Here is a 15,447-nt window from a genome sequence, read left to right as displayed (position 1 = left end):
GTGACAAAATATGTGACAAAAACAGTTTCTGTCATGCTACAGAGCTACACACTGGAAGAAGAAACAGCTTGTTACTAGAAAAGCTACTACTGTCACTACTATTGTCATGCTAATAAAAAAAAAAAAAATAAAATACTGATCCAAATGTTCTAGTAATCAATTTTTCTAGTAATCTCTCTTTCTAGTAATGTCTGCATTTACATTGTGCGTATCTGTTTTTACATGCCATGTTTTGTCCTGTGCAAGTATCACTATGTCAATTGCAGCTTCAAAGTGAATCATGCATTTATGTGTATGTCACCTCCAAAACTTTGCAGCATGTGTTGTCAGTCCTCTTAGCAGCATGAAAAACAATTCAACGAATTTAGCTATATAGCCTCAAAAGTGCAAAAGACCTCTCAATCTTACAGTCTTACAAAGCAGTCACTCGTGATCTCATAATGCTCCATTAAAATCAATGAAGTTGTCTGCACTGCATTATGAATCCCTTACTTACATTGTGTCATTGTTAAGGAGAGAGAATTCGTGACAGCGAGCATTACTCAGCACTGCACAAACTCCTGCGTTTTGGAGGAGCAGTGAGTGGATTCCAACTTAAACACCTCTGATTGGCCATTGCATTCAAGAGATCAACAAACATTTCTCACTGCCGCAAAAACATGCTGTAAATAGCAACATTTCAAGTTCTCTGAACTCAAACTTAAAACCATAATGGAGCGTTTGCTAAATCTGTTCACCAATAATATTATATCATTACAGTATCAACTGTGAGTGCCTTTGCTTTCGTTTAAGGTAGCTTATATTTAAAATTTACTTTGTGACATTTTTTTACCCATGTTTTAATTTTTTTTTTTTTTTACAAAATTATCTGTGATCAAATATTAATTGCTAGAACCCCTGCAGTGCAGCTGCGGACCCCCGTTTGAAGACTCTTGACCTACATCCTGGATGGCCTGAGGGTAAGTAAATTAACAACAAACTTTCATTTTGGGGTGAACTATCTCTTTAGGTTCACACAGATGTGCTGGCAGAAGTATCTCTTGTTTTTAAAACCTCAAAAATAATTTGAACATAGTTCTTTAAAATGTACACACTTCAAATGGATGAATGCACGGCAATGACAATGCAATGCCTGTTCTCCCACAGCTGTGGAATGTTTAATCTGCGTTGATTGAGGAAATCAGCAAAAGAGCGGAAACCTCAGAGAGAAAAGAATCAATGTCTACAGATGGCTGCTCACCCGGTATTATGCATGTTGTGTGTGTGTGTAATGACTGGTGAAACCTTTGACCTCGAGTATGTAACTGAACTGAGACTGCAATCAGAACACAGCGGCTCAATCAAAGCACTCAGCGAGCTGATCTGAGGTCATTAGGTCCACGCTGTCCCTTTGGTTGGCTTTCGCTGCAAAACACCACATTTCATGATGGAATGCTCTCTAATTACTCATTTAAATTAATTAGCAGCTTTTGTGTCACAAGTGCATATTATATGTCTAAAAAAAGGGCCTTGATATAAAACTATCTAAGCAAGTTATGACAAACTAAAAACTGAAATTCAATGCCATTAATAATGTCAAAAGACATAGTGCATAATATATTATAAGGTCTAAAGGTTAAAGGTCTTGTGACATGAACTCTTGATTTTCCAATAGCAGAAGACAGACTTACATCTGCTGTGAGTCAGTGGAGGGACTTATAATAGGGATCTGTAATATTATGTCATTGTTATTAAGCCAAATGGTACTCGAGTCCTACGTTTCCTTTTTAGTGTGAGAGCTAAACACTTGAGACTGAACTCTAAGTGAAAATATGCTTTTTCCTGCGAACAATGGCAGCAGATCAAGTTAAACTCAAGTCCTCCTCAATCTGCTTATTATGAAATAATCTATTTATTATATAACTGTACAATTCATAAACACTACTATTGTAACACACTATTACTTTAAAAGAAAACATGTTTCCTGTAATATTGAGGCAGCCAGAAAAGAGGAAGTACATTTTTTTGCTGCAATCTCTGTTTTATTTATTATATACAGAGACATTTTACACCAGAAAGTGAAGTTATGCAGCCATGTGTATTATTTCTTCAAAAAAATCTATTATCCACTAAAAAAGGACAAAGGCTGCTGGTGAAAAAACGCAGGTCTCTGAAAGCCCAGTACTGTTTTGAGCGATCATGTTGTCTGGCAGGTCACGTATTCAGCCCTACCTGTTGTTATTCAGTTGCTAGTGATATGAAGGTTGGAAGGAAATTTGTCCTCAATTGCCGGGAAAGCATCCAAGAGTCGAAGTGCTGACAACCTAAACTTGAACTAAGGCCCTTCATTTTCATTAATTTTCTGTGCAAACAGGCATTAACGTGTTCTGATTTCACAGCAACACTCGTGAAGGACAAATATGCTGATTAAAGTGCACGGTGTGAATTTACCGAGATCAATGAACAATTGACCCTCGCAGAAGCAGCCATTTGCATTTCTAAATGTGCAACAGCAAAGCGAATTCTCCTAATAAATCTTAATAAGATCAGAATCTGCGATTTTTTAAAGCAAACTAACTTTCAGGTATCCACAAACTCTCGCTAGTTATGGTGTGAATAATGAATGACTTGTCAACATGGGTTCTGATCACATGGCTATGAAATCATAAACTGCTTCATTTTAATGTATTGAGTGCAACAGTGCCTGCCAAAATTTACAGCAGCCTTGGCTCTTGAAGTAATTTTCCCATAGCAATAAAAAAAAAGTATTTTAAAGGAGAATCACAACATTAAAAACTTTGAAAAAAGACTGTACAAGATCATGCACTTAAAGGCTTAATGTTACAAAGAACTAGAAATATATATGAGAGTGAGACTGACTTGATTACATAATTTGTGGCACTTTATGGGTGTGGTCGGAGCTTTTGGCATGCTTTGCTCACTGCAACTCTGATTGGTAGAATTTTCTGTAAAGCATCATGGTTAATGTAGTTTTTCACAACAAATTCCACATGGGTTCAAAAAAAGCATATACAACTGATTAACAACATCAGAGCTAACAACCTGTCTCGACCAATCGTGATGTGCAAAGGCGGAATCTACAGAAAACGGTCAAAGCAATGCAAGTGCACACACATTTAATGCATGAGTACTGTAGAGAGAATTTCAATAGGTAAACAAGGGCAAAACCCAGACATTTTAGGCAAGAAATTCTGAGCAGAACGTGTCTAAGAAAAAGAGAATGTATGGTCACCTTACGTATTGAAAAAATTAATGGGTTTTTTACATCCAGAACCCAACTATTGCACTCTATTTCAGTCGTCATGCTGCTATAGAGAATGACGGGACATGTAGTTTTGTCAAATAAGTCTGACACCTCATAAAACACATAGATGAGTAGTGTTTCTGTAAACCCTTTAGAGTACACAAAAAGCTAAATTGTACAGTTGACAAAGTAAATTAAATGATGGCCCATACAAGTTGACATTTTTCCAGCATGATTCTTTCATGGTCATGTCCCCAACTCAGGGAAATTTTCCTTCACCTTGCAAACTTTGCCCAAAGCAAACTTTGGAAAACATCTCACAATTTATTCTGACACGCCGCCCCAATAAATCATACGCTGCTAGCCGTGGCCTTTGCTTATTTCCTATTTGACAATTGCCTCTGTTCTCTCCAAAACCAGACACCCAGCAGAATCATGAGAGAAATCAGCAGTGACCATGCCGAACAAATCATCCGTGGCTTTCGTAGCTTTGATGGTGACTATGCATTAGATATAATCCACAGTTCAGTAAGTTTCAGACCTCATTCGGCCATTGCAAATAGAATCATATGAAAGGCCACACACACGATGCACATGACCTTCAGCACCGGGAGGGAGGGCAAATTGAAATACTCCTGACGTACAGTAAATCAGTGTAGACTGATTCTATATAAAAATAAAGCAAAGTGTTTTAAAGGGTATAAATTCAGTCTCTTCAAGGCTGTTGATCACATGATTTACATCAGGCTGGTTTCACTGGAGCACCGTGCTATTTGCTGAATTCCTCAGGCGAAGCATTTCAAGTGAATGAGAAAATACACACGAGACAATGAGCACACTTTAGTAGTGCAAATACGGAGGCTCGCTTTCCATACACTCAAGGTGTGATATAATTTCCCCAATTCCATTTGCAGATGAACACTCCGCAACCCTGAATGAATACGGCATCTCAACGGAATTGAATCGCTTCGATCTCATCCAATAGGCTCGGATTGGGAAATGTGTTTCCTGATTATTATAAATCATCGTTTATATTTTTTTTCTTCCCGTTCTGTGGATTGACAGTAATTAAATGGGAAATCTGTAAATAACTTGCACCTGGGAATGGGCCGGGCTACAGTACGTGTCAGTCGTGCCTTTTGTAAGGAAACATGTGACTCTTCCATCCATGAGGACAAAAGTGTCTTTTGGGATGAATGTAAACGAGTGCGGATCTCCGAAGGATGACTGGCATGGACTCAAATGTGGATCATTTAGGGCTTGTAAGCATCATATTTCTGGGTAATTTAAAGTCATTTGCAGATGTCATGTCGTCAACTCTGAACGTATTTGGGGGGCTGTCAGAAACCTTTACCCATGATGAGATGTTTGAAAACATGTCAAATCTCAGATTTTCTCTTCATTTTGACACGTTAGACTCATTTGAAACAAGTAAATGGACGTATTTGTGCAGAAGCCTATAGATTTATGTCCTGCTGCAGATATATTGGGCCATTCTTCTTGTCATGCTGAGTAAAAATGCGCTACAAGCCCTAAGTGTTATCTGTGTTACACCTGAAGATAAGTCATGCTTCTCTGGTTCACCACACATGGTTAAAGCAGTTTTTAAACTGTAAGGCCAGATTCATTACAGAAAGTGTGTATAATTTACATTTCACCAAAAAAAAAGAAAAAATAAAAGAAAAAAAAAATTAATTTCACACGTTTTAATCACTATAATAATTAGTGTTGTATTCTCATATATAACCCATTTAAACCCATATTTGCAAGAAAAAAGTGACGGTCTAAAAGGAGTTGTTGATGTATTTGTCATGTAAACATTTTTACATGGCTGGTGTACATAGCCATCATTGTTGAAGGGCTCTAGTCACATAACTATGTCAGAGCTCCACAAAAAGAAGTATGCCAAACCTGTCATAAAACATATATTTTTACATCATATTTAACAATTATATATATATATATATATATATGTGTGTGTGGGTGGGTGTGTGTGTGTGTGTGTGTGTGTGTGTGTGTGTGTGTGTGTGTGTGTGTGTGTGTGTGTAACACTAGTGAAAGTACTGAGAAAAATATTTTGTCAGTTATTTGTTAACTTTGTTTGTTATTCTATTGACTCGGTATACTTAGTTTCCCACCAGATATAACTTTGACCAAGAATAAACCACATGCTTTGTCTTAAAAAAGTTTTAGAAGAGGCATGGCATGTGCTCAATTATCTTGGAACAATTACAGTAACTGGGAATATCATCTTTAAACCAGGTCTTTTGACTTGAGCCAGGAAGCAACCACCCGAAAACACCCTAGGAATCACTTAGTAAAGCCCTGGAAAGCACCCAAAACACCCTCACACCGTAGGCAAACACCACACACATTTTCTTCAGAAAATGTTAAGACTAATTTTAACAGAGATGCATCCATTAATCAACATGTTGCCTGAGACTATAAATTACTGGAAAAACTTATCTTTTGATAATCTAAACTAAATTGTTCCTCCAAAAACAGCATCAATGACTCACTGCTGTTTCTTTCTGACCATATTATCATTATTTCAGCTGAAAATCTCCAGGGCGAGGTGGACTACGTGCCTGGCTAGATTTGTTGCTGCCAAGCAGCAGATCCAGTAGATAATCCAAGAGAGCAGGGCTCCTGTTTAAGCAGTGCTGGGTTTCCCCGGCCCCCGAGGCCTCGCTCTGACCCCTCCAAGCCACTGGACAAGTGCCAGCTCACACTGAGGTGACGCTTTCTGGTCTTTCTGCCTCGGCTAACACAGAAATGTACATAATACACAAGCAACCATGCACCTTTAGAGATCATTTATAAAGCAGGGCTAGTCTTGTGTAACACAAAGTAAAGTTGTATTGAAGGAACAATAGGGTTTACGTGACAGAGGCATAAATTGTGCATGACTTCTCTCGACTGTATCTCATTAAGAGGGAGTCAAGTCATCTATATCAAAGACCCGTCGCAGCAGTCCACAGGTCGCTTCAACAGTAAAGTTCACAAGAGCGGGGTAATTTGCAGGTTGAGTTACGGAGATCAAAAGGCTGTGGCGTCTCTAATATAGCATGTCTGAACATGTTCAAGCAGAGAAAGGAAGGAAGAGCATCCTCTTCACTTTAAGGCATCTCTTCTGTGGGCGCTTTGGGCTGTGCATGTGGTCTTTTAGAAATTAATCTTGACTAAAACACTTTTCATACTGTCATTACATTATTTAATTTGTCTTTTTAAAACAACAGTGGACAGAGGAATTCAGAGGAATTCTGTTATTTCTGCCATTTTTCTGAAACCATTTTCTCCACATATTAAATTACATGTGGTTTTTGATATGATTCTTTAGTGGAAATGGCAGTGATGAAATTACAATTTCACTGCTTGCATTTAACAATAAAAAAAGATTATTTTAAATTTTTTTTTTCCTTCACACATCTCATTTCAAGATCTTCACTAACACTGTTGTTTCCTTAATTACCAAGTATACTAACTTGCCAACTTTTCATAAAACTTTCATGAAGAGAAACTGTCAATCATCATGTATGCCACAACTGACAAATAGCTAATTTGTGCAAAACCATACACTGTAAAAAATTTGTGTAATTTTAACGGTAAAATACTGTAAAAAAAAAAAAAAGGGGTTAAGAGGTTTAAACCGGTAAAAGATCTAACCAGACATTTCAAGTATTTTTACAGTAAAATGCTGTTAATTGTACAGTTCTTAGAAGTAAAAAAGGACAATAATGTATAATTTAAGTCAAAATCTGTAAATCAATATTCCCAGAATTCCTTGCGTGACACTCCACATTTGAAAGTTTTATGTATTTTGGTTGAATAATCATGTTTCTTAATAGCTTTTGTTATCAGTTATTTATCTGCTGTCTTCTTCAGCATAAACTGCATTCCCTTCCAAGACACAGATTTTTCAGGAAAAGTGGTGATCCAGAGTGCCGTACACAGTGACAGAGGGATAAGGAGGGCGGCCTTCCCCAGAGAGAGGGACATTCTGCAGATAAGCTACTGAAAGAAGGGGGATATTGCCATGTGGTTTGTTGTGATATCGAGCACACGGTGATATCAGCGATGCTTGCCGGTATGAATGAAAATGTTTGGGGAGACAATGCGTCCTCCACGATGAAGTGTTATGCTGTGGGTGCAGTGATGATCACACACTCAGACTGCGGTGTTGTGTTTCCTCAACAGGGGATTTGACAGCTTTGTTAGACATGCTAGAACTCAGAGAGCTGGACTGCAGCCGGAGCTTGTCTTCCTTTACCGTGCTTTCATTTGAATTTTAAGAATAAAAATGGTTCCTGAATGAATCTCCCTTTCTTTTTTTCACATTTCAAATCCAGCAGTGGAATTTAAAAACGTGATACTAACAAAAGAGTCCATCAACAGTATAATGTCGTAGGTAATCACAGCTATGCTGATACAGAGAGATATAGATGCATCCTGATATACAGCCATATTGCACAACTATGAGTGTGATAATGTGTTTATACAACAGTTCAATGCACAAGTACATAAATAAGAAACAACCACAGAGTATCTTTAATAAAATCATTCTGTATGCAGAACTATTTACTTCCGCCACAGATTCAAATCTCTAATTTACAGTTTAACAGCTGAGCCCAACCCAGCAAACAGGGACATAGTTGCCAAGTCCACATATTAAATGCAACTTTGGGCTTCTTATTATTTTTTACTATAGTATAATAGATTTGAATACATTGTAAAATGAAGTTAATGTTAAATTAATAGTTTTCATTTCTGGAAAAAGAAAATAGGAGTAACTTCTGTACTTAAAAATGTCATCAAATCAGGAGTCTGTTTTCAGCATTTAAACATCAAAATAATGATACCCTTCAATAATGTAATTGAACATATAGGCTACAATTAGGTTTATGCATTCCCCATGCATGAAGAAAATAAGGTTGCATCCCAGGAGCTCTACAAGAGTGTTATAGAGTGATGAATGCAGCCAAGGAAAACATGAAGAAAAGAAAGTGGAAAATAATAAAGGTAAGACAAATAAATTAATTCTTTCAGTTTACATATTAAACTGTTAGTGAGCCGACAAGAAAAGTTATTTAGGAAAATTATTATTTTAGTTATTGCATTTAATACTGCTATACCACGTGCAGCTCAAAAAACAAAAAACAAAAAAATAGCCACATTGGGAGATAGGCTACAAGCAAGTGTCGATCAAATGAGCACATGATCGAATGACATCACTTTAGGGCACACAGCATGTATCCATGGCAACGCTAACGGTTCTCATGACAGTTAACGGTTCTCCTGGTGATTTCCTTGAGTTTTCGCTTTCGTTGGTCAAAAAGGTATTTATACTTTTATATTTGTAGTCATCAGCTACCGCAACCACTGTGTATCTCATAATGCTTACATTTTGTGAAAAGTTTACCTTTTTAAACGTTTGCTGAAGTTGTCCCATACGGCTGCTGACGTTAGCCTATGTGAACACTTTCGAAGCTAGCATTAGCATGTAAAGCTGAAATGATTCATATATAATTTTGACAGATATTGAACTTAAATATTGAATTTCCATATGGTAAAAATACACTTTGAGATGCCTATCTGCAGCAAAAAGGCCTACTGTATGTGCGCTAAATTTCGGGCCGCTTGGTCTAAATCCAAACTGTCAACAGTCTTTACAAATCTTTTTTCAATGGATAAATGATAGTCCTAGACAAATAAAATCATAACACTACTGAATGTCCAGAACGTCCAGAATGGCCGCAGCACGTCCTGTAATCGTCGCCGTGAATGTCCAGAGGACGTCTACATGAACATCCGCTCGACGTCAAGGGGACCCTACACGAGGCCATTAAGGGGACATCCTAGGGACCTTTTTTCGTTAGCTGGGAAGCCTCTGTTACTAATTTGAAAATATCACTTTAGGAACACCAAGTTGTTTCATTGATCTAGTGTGATGACCTGCTTTTTTGAATGTCCGCTGAGGAAAGCGATATCTTTGTTGTACTATCCTTTTATCTGATGAGGGGATTTTCACCCTGGAGCTCAGATCTCCGAAAACAGCAAAGCACATTTTGAAATAGGTGTTATCGTTATTAACAAACCGCATATTTGAAGTTTAAATAACTTTCTCGCCTTAAAAAACTCTTTAAACTACATTCCGTGACACAAAAACAGTAGCATTTATAAAATAATAGTGGGTTTAGTTGTCCGCCATGACAGTCGCTGTAAGAAATGCCTCAAGAAGAGTGATACAAATGGTGAAACAAAATTTCGCAGGGATGTAATTACCACTTAGAAATGAGATTTGAGGACCAGAAGTAATTGTTGTATGTAAAATTCCGCGCACATTCATAAAATATCAGTTGTTATTAGAACCATTACACCTTTACTCAGCACTCTGAGTGTAAGCATAAACATAACAGCACCCTAACATTCACTGACAACAACACGAAGACCACTGGATGCTGAGCAACGAGGAACACATACTCAGTGCTATTTATAAATGTCATTACTGTGTTGTTTAGTGTTGTGAGACTCCAGTGATGTTACAGGATACTGAGGGTTTGTAAGCAGATACCGGAAGAGAGAACACTGATGCCAACATAGGAAAACCATATTTCCTCTGTCCTGCTGAGCAAACAGGCCCGAAAACATGTCCCCCAATGCTTGAAGTAGCTTCCCCAGAAATCTGAGGGAAGCAGTGCATTTACAGCAGTGACGTTTCAAAAAAAAGAGGCCGCTGAGGTGAACATATGGGTGGTATATCAATGTTGCACCAAGCAAGTGAATTCTTACAAAGTCCTCAGCCAGGGTTAAAACACTTTTCATTGATTTATGCATGAACCAGGTCTATATATAAACCATCTTGGGCCTAGAGGTCGGCTAAAACATGCTAAAGGAACAGATAGATGACGGTGCTCTAACCTCTCATTGGTATCTACTTCTTCCATCTCAGGCATCTGGCCGGTGGAACTCATGTACCCGTAGATGCGCAACGACCCTGCAAAACGAGGAGAAACAGAGGTTACGGTGATGGAGCGGTCAGGGCACAGCATCTGTTTGTAACTCATAAATCATCAGTTCATTTCATGCAGGCTGTTATCATGATTTGCTGTTGTAGTTTTCTCTGTACAGATGACAAAAGAAGCTGCTCAATGAAATCGGGTCAGCCTAAATTTAAGAGGTAGGAAAATATATCGGTGGATGATGTGTGTTATCTATTAACCCCGGGATCAATGTGAGAGACCTGTAATGTGGCAGGAACAAATTTATAACTGTTATTGAATGTCAAGTGTCACAGAGGAGGGTAAAATGACATATGAGCTCAGAAGCCTGTTTATATGAAAGCAAGGAACGTGCTAGAAAAGTAAATTCTTTTCAGAGGCTAAAAAGAAAAGAAAAAAAGAATGCATAAATCCTAGACTTTTTGACCAATTCATTTTAATGTGTTATTTACAGTTCTAGTACATAAGGATTTAACTTTACAAAGAATTCACTCAAAAAGAGCAAAAATTATTTATATTTACTATAGAGATTTCCATGGCCTGGAAATTAAACAGAAATGTTATTATATGTTTTGTATTTGCATGGGAGCCCTGCTGATAAACTCTCTGTTGTTATTGATTTAACTTACTGTACATGCTCAACAAACACTGTTGATTGCAGGGGCGTGGAGAACTCAGAGTTAACAAGTTAACCGTAACCTGAGGTCTGCTATGAACTCAACACCCAGTGTGCCAAACAATAAATTCAAGGCTTATATAAAAACCTTAATTGCCGTATTTAAAACCAAGTTTTACTTTGCATGGTCAAGGTAAATTAGGTCACCCACTGTACTGTATTGTACTTTATGATGACACATAATCTCTTGAAAATGAATATAGCCTTTTTCCTGTATTCTCATGTGGCAGGAGGAACAACATAATCTCATTTAAAGGGATAGTTCAACTAAAAATGGAAATTCTGCCAGAATTTATTCAACCTCATAATGTTCCAAACCTGACATTTAATTTATGCCATATTTGAACGTACATGAATACAAATCAAGAGCAATGAATGTAACATTTTTGCGTGAATAACTTTTAGTTGATTCATCACAAACAGCTGCATAAGTAATACAGAGTATTTTTGGTGCTTTTTGTCCTTTTTATAACTCAACAGCATCCGTCCATTCACATTCGTTATGCAGGAAAGAGTACAAAAAGGACTACAAAAGGGTGCACTGAGGCTGTTTTATTTTTCAATGCCAATGTCAAAGAAGGAGAAGCTTCATATTTAGGTCTAAATTAAGGATTTCTATTTGTTGCATTTAAAATTTCAATCAATTTGGATTACACAGTAACATAACCAAAGTAATAAACTTAATGTAATGTATATGTCAGACATACATAAATGAAGTCAGTAATAAACAGGTAAAATTAATCTAATAGAACTAATAGACTGAATGTTTTAAATACACAGAAACCAGGTTTATATTTATTATCACACATACACACACACACACACACACACACACACACACACACACACACACACACACACACACACACACACACACACACACACACACACAAATGGTTTCAATCTCATACAGTTGAACAAATTTCAGCTAGTCATATTATATCCACATTTTAGCTATCCATATCTTAACCATGTTCAAAAAAAAAAATAGATGCAAACAAACTGTGCTTTTTATCTTTATTTTATTTTTATTTTATTTTTTGAGTGCAGAAATCTTGCCAACTTCATCCGTTTAATTAATATATTACTAGAAATATGTATTACATTAAGTTTATTAGTTTGTTTATGGTTAAAATTGTAAATGGTTCAATGGTTTCCAAATGGTTGGAAATTTTATATGCAATTCAAATAGGCTACATAAATCTTAACAATTTAGGTCTAAATATTTTAACTTCAAAGTGTGACATTACAAATTTGTTTTGCATTGATCTATTTTTTGGAGTTAATACACCCAATAAATTGCTGTTTTATGAGAGAAGGTACAGACAATTTTGAAACAAATATGATCCCGTTTTCAGCACTTCTTATTAATTTCTATGGAACCCACAACCCTGATTGACTGACGATAACAGAAATTCAATGACGTTAGGTCAATAATGTGATTGTGTATCAAGGCACATGTGATCAAGGTTGACCTTTATGCTTTATGGTTTAAGGTTGGGATCTCCCCATAATATTACAGAAAGACATACAGGTTTGGAGTGGCATCAGGATGAGGGTGGTATAAATGATAACAGAAATATAGCTAGTTTTTTTTTTTTTAACCTAACATGAAAATTCACGAAATTAAGAATACCATTTATGGATCATAACTATAAGCTCTTAAGACTTCACTCAAGTTCCAGTGGCATTTATGAGAGGTTTGATTCATTCCGCTGGAGAGAGCTCCATGTCAAATGAATCGTCTCCTGTTTTCTTTCACATCTGAAGCAAGGAGATTTGTAACTTCAATAAGTGTCTGGGTTCGGCACATGCACAGACTTATAAATCCATGCTGGCACAATAACAGCAGATCTGCAGTTGGGAAGCATGCCTACATGAAACACACACACACACACACACACACACACACACACACACACACACACACACACACACACACACATACAGAGTAGTGGTGGTGGTGGTGGTGGGGGGGGGTCTGGTAAATGTTTACAGTAGACATGACTGTACTGGTGGGATTCTCATCATCATCAGCTCTGCCTGAGAGGAGAATTCCTGCATGAGCCCACCAACATGGATCTTACACCTCCAGACATGACACAACTCTCCCGGTTAGTGGCCAGTCTGCGTTTTACAATCGCCAGAACATGCAAACATGAGCCACTGATTCATATACACACTGACACCCAGAACGACATCACCGTCAAGTTTAAATGACTACACACGCACCTAGGGGTATGACATATTTATCGTCTGCGACAATTTCGTAATTGTTGTAGGGGTATGTAGAGGTTTATATGAATGTATCTCTGAGAGGAACTGACTGTCTTCAGAAACGTCTTTTGCATTTGCTTTTCCTCTTAACTCCATATAATGCATATTAAATTAAGTGCAGCTGCTTTGTTTACAGTGGAAACCAAGGAACACTGTTGATCCATAAGCGCCCCTTGCTGTTAGAAAATAATTTTTTTTTTTTATTTAGTCCGTCTGCTTTTAGTTTTGTGCAGGTGTCTTACTGTATGTAGCATAATTTCACAAATCTGAAGTCAGACAATTCTGTTTTTGCTTTAAATCTTAAAAATGATACAATCTAAATGAAAAACAACTGCTCATGCTACAATTATAGCACAACTGTCTGTTCAAAATAAATGCAAAAAAAAAACATTTCCTGTTATACTAAACTCGTATTGAACCGTAACCCCAAAATTGAGGTACATACCAAACCATGACTTCTGTGTACCATTACACCCCTACCAATAAATATCACTTTTTTGTCACTATCGCACACCCCTACAACCACCGCTACATACATAAAGAGGACATAATCTAATAAACACAGACAGACAAGAAGAAATTACTAAAGCTAACAGCAGCTGAACCAGCTTGCCAAAAGCCATTAGTTTTAGCACAACACATGCCAAACATACGCCAAAATCATAAAACACAGACACGGTTTGTTCTAACTCAGAGTCCCTTTCGATTTTTATTTGCTTGCAAGTGACTTCAAAAGCCATTCAAAATGAGAGTGAATTAAATAAACCGGATGCTTATGAAATCTGAAAGCTACAAAATGTGTTTGGCCCACAAGGGGCTTTCTAATCTAGTCTAGAGTGGCACGTAAGAAAAAAAAACTCCTCAGTATTTATAATTCAGCTCCTTTAGAAGCAAATCTTGACATAGTCAATTCAGAAAAACTGCACATATCACAAAGCACAATTTAATTAAAATATAACCTGTTTTTAACCTTCAAGTAGACACTTTCACAAAGGACATGCAGAAGATGTACAGGATGCACAGGATGTAAGATGCAGAGGTGTCATTGCTGCTGTTAGATGATACCGGACAAAGAATAATATTACTTTTTTTTTGCAGTGATCAATGTCTTATCTGTATAGATATGCAGGATCATTGTGGTGGTGAAACTTTTCTTCTTCTGCCTTTATCCGGCTCAAGTTACACTGGTGGAAGCAGTCCCGGTTTCAGACAGCATGCCACAGACCATGGCACATTTTGACATTGCAAGCTGGTGAAAAATGCTAGTTTTAATCTGATTGGCTGAGCAAATGTTGATTTTTAGACAGCCTCATGTTGTTCTGTCTTTGTGAGAGTAACACATCAAAATTCAAGTTGTTACTCGCTAAAAAACATTCTTTTTGCAGTAGCTTTCATTTCTCAGTTGTGCCTGTGCAAACTGGGCTTGTTACAATGAGTCAAAGCAGGTTTGATGTCAAACATCATTGGTTCTTATGTGGCAGGTTTAAATATGTGCGAATGCCAATAGTCTTTTGAGAGCTATAATAAAAAAAAAGGTTTGTAATAATACGTGGGAGAAAAATTATGACAGAATGTTTTAATTTCTGAGAGCACCTGCATATTTTTACAACTGTCAAATTTTTGATTTGTGCTGAAATTAAGTGTTTAGATGGCCCCTTCTGATCTATGTGGGTTAGGGTTAGGGTTAGTTAGAATAAACTGAAGAATTAATCATATTTTATGCTACACAAGGCATGGCTAGATGTTATAAAGTCCATATGAAACAGGACCTTTCCACTCCTTTTTTTCCACAAAGAAAAAACGACTTAATTTTATCCATCAGTAATTGACAGGGTCATGAAACGTGGGCATTAGTAAGCAGGAAAAGTTTCACAACATCAGTCTAAAAGGAAAGTTATTTTGGAGGCAGCGCAAGTCATTACATTTTAATAAATTATGATTTTTTTTTTTTTTTAAATTTTTTTTTTGTTTTGGAGTGTGCCAGTGTTTATCATTAAATAGACTTGAAGTCAATATATACAAACAGTATATAAAAAATGTATCACCGTTTTCACCAAAATGTTAAGCAGCATGACTGTTTTCAACAGCTTTCAAAGTAAGAAATATTTCTTGAGCAGCAAATCAGCATATTAGAATGATTTCTGAAGGATCATGTGACACTGTAGACTGGAGTAATGATGCTGAAAATTCAGATTTGATCACATGAATAAATAACATTTTAAAATAAATTCAAATAGAAAACAATTATTTAA

General features: G+C 36.9%; 1 protein-coding gene across 2 annotated transcripts in view; it reads right to left on the bottom strand.

The window, feature by feature from the left end:
- Positions 1–15,447, bottom strand: part of LOC109101455 (5-hydroxytryptamine receptor 4-like) — a 102,680-nt gene that overhangs the window by 66,931 nt on the left and 20,302 nt on the right. For both annotated transcript variants that reach the window (XM_042770375.1, XM_042770374.1), the window contains exon 2: positions 10,163–10,238. In XM_042770375.1, coding sequence (XP_042626309.1) covers positions 10,163–10,215 — 53 coding nt within the window. In that variant the 5' untranslated portion in view covers positions 10,216–10,238. The remainder of the gene's footprint in view (positions 1–10,162; positions 10,239–15,447) is intronic.

The sequence above is a fragment of the Cyprinus carpio genome, chromosome A14 (genome assembly GCF_018340385.1).
Source record: "Cyprinus carpio isolate SPL01 chromosome A14, ASM1834038v1, whole genome shotgun sequence".
In the NCBI taxonomy this organism is placed as follows: Eukaryota; Metazoa; Chordata; class Actinopteri; order Cypriniformes; family Cyprinidae; genus Cyprinus; species Cyprinus carpio.
This window is presented reverse-complemented; position numbering and strand designations above follow the sequence as displayed.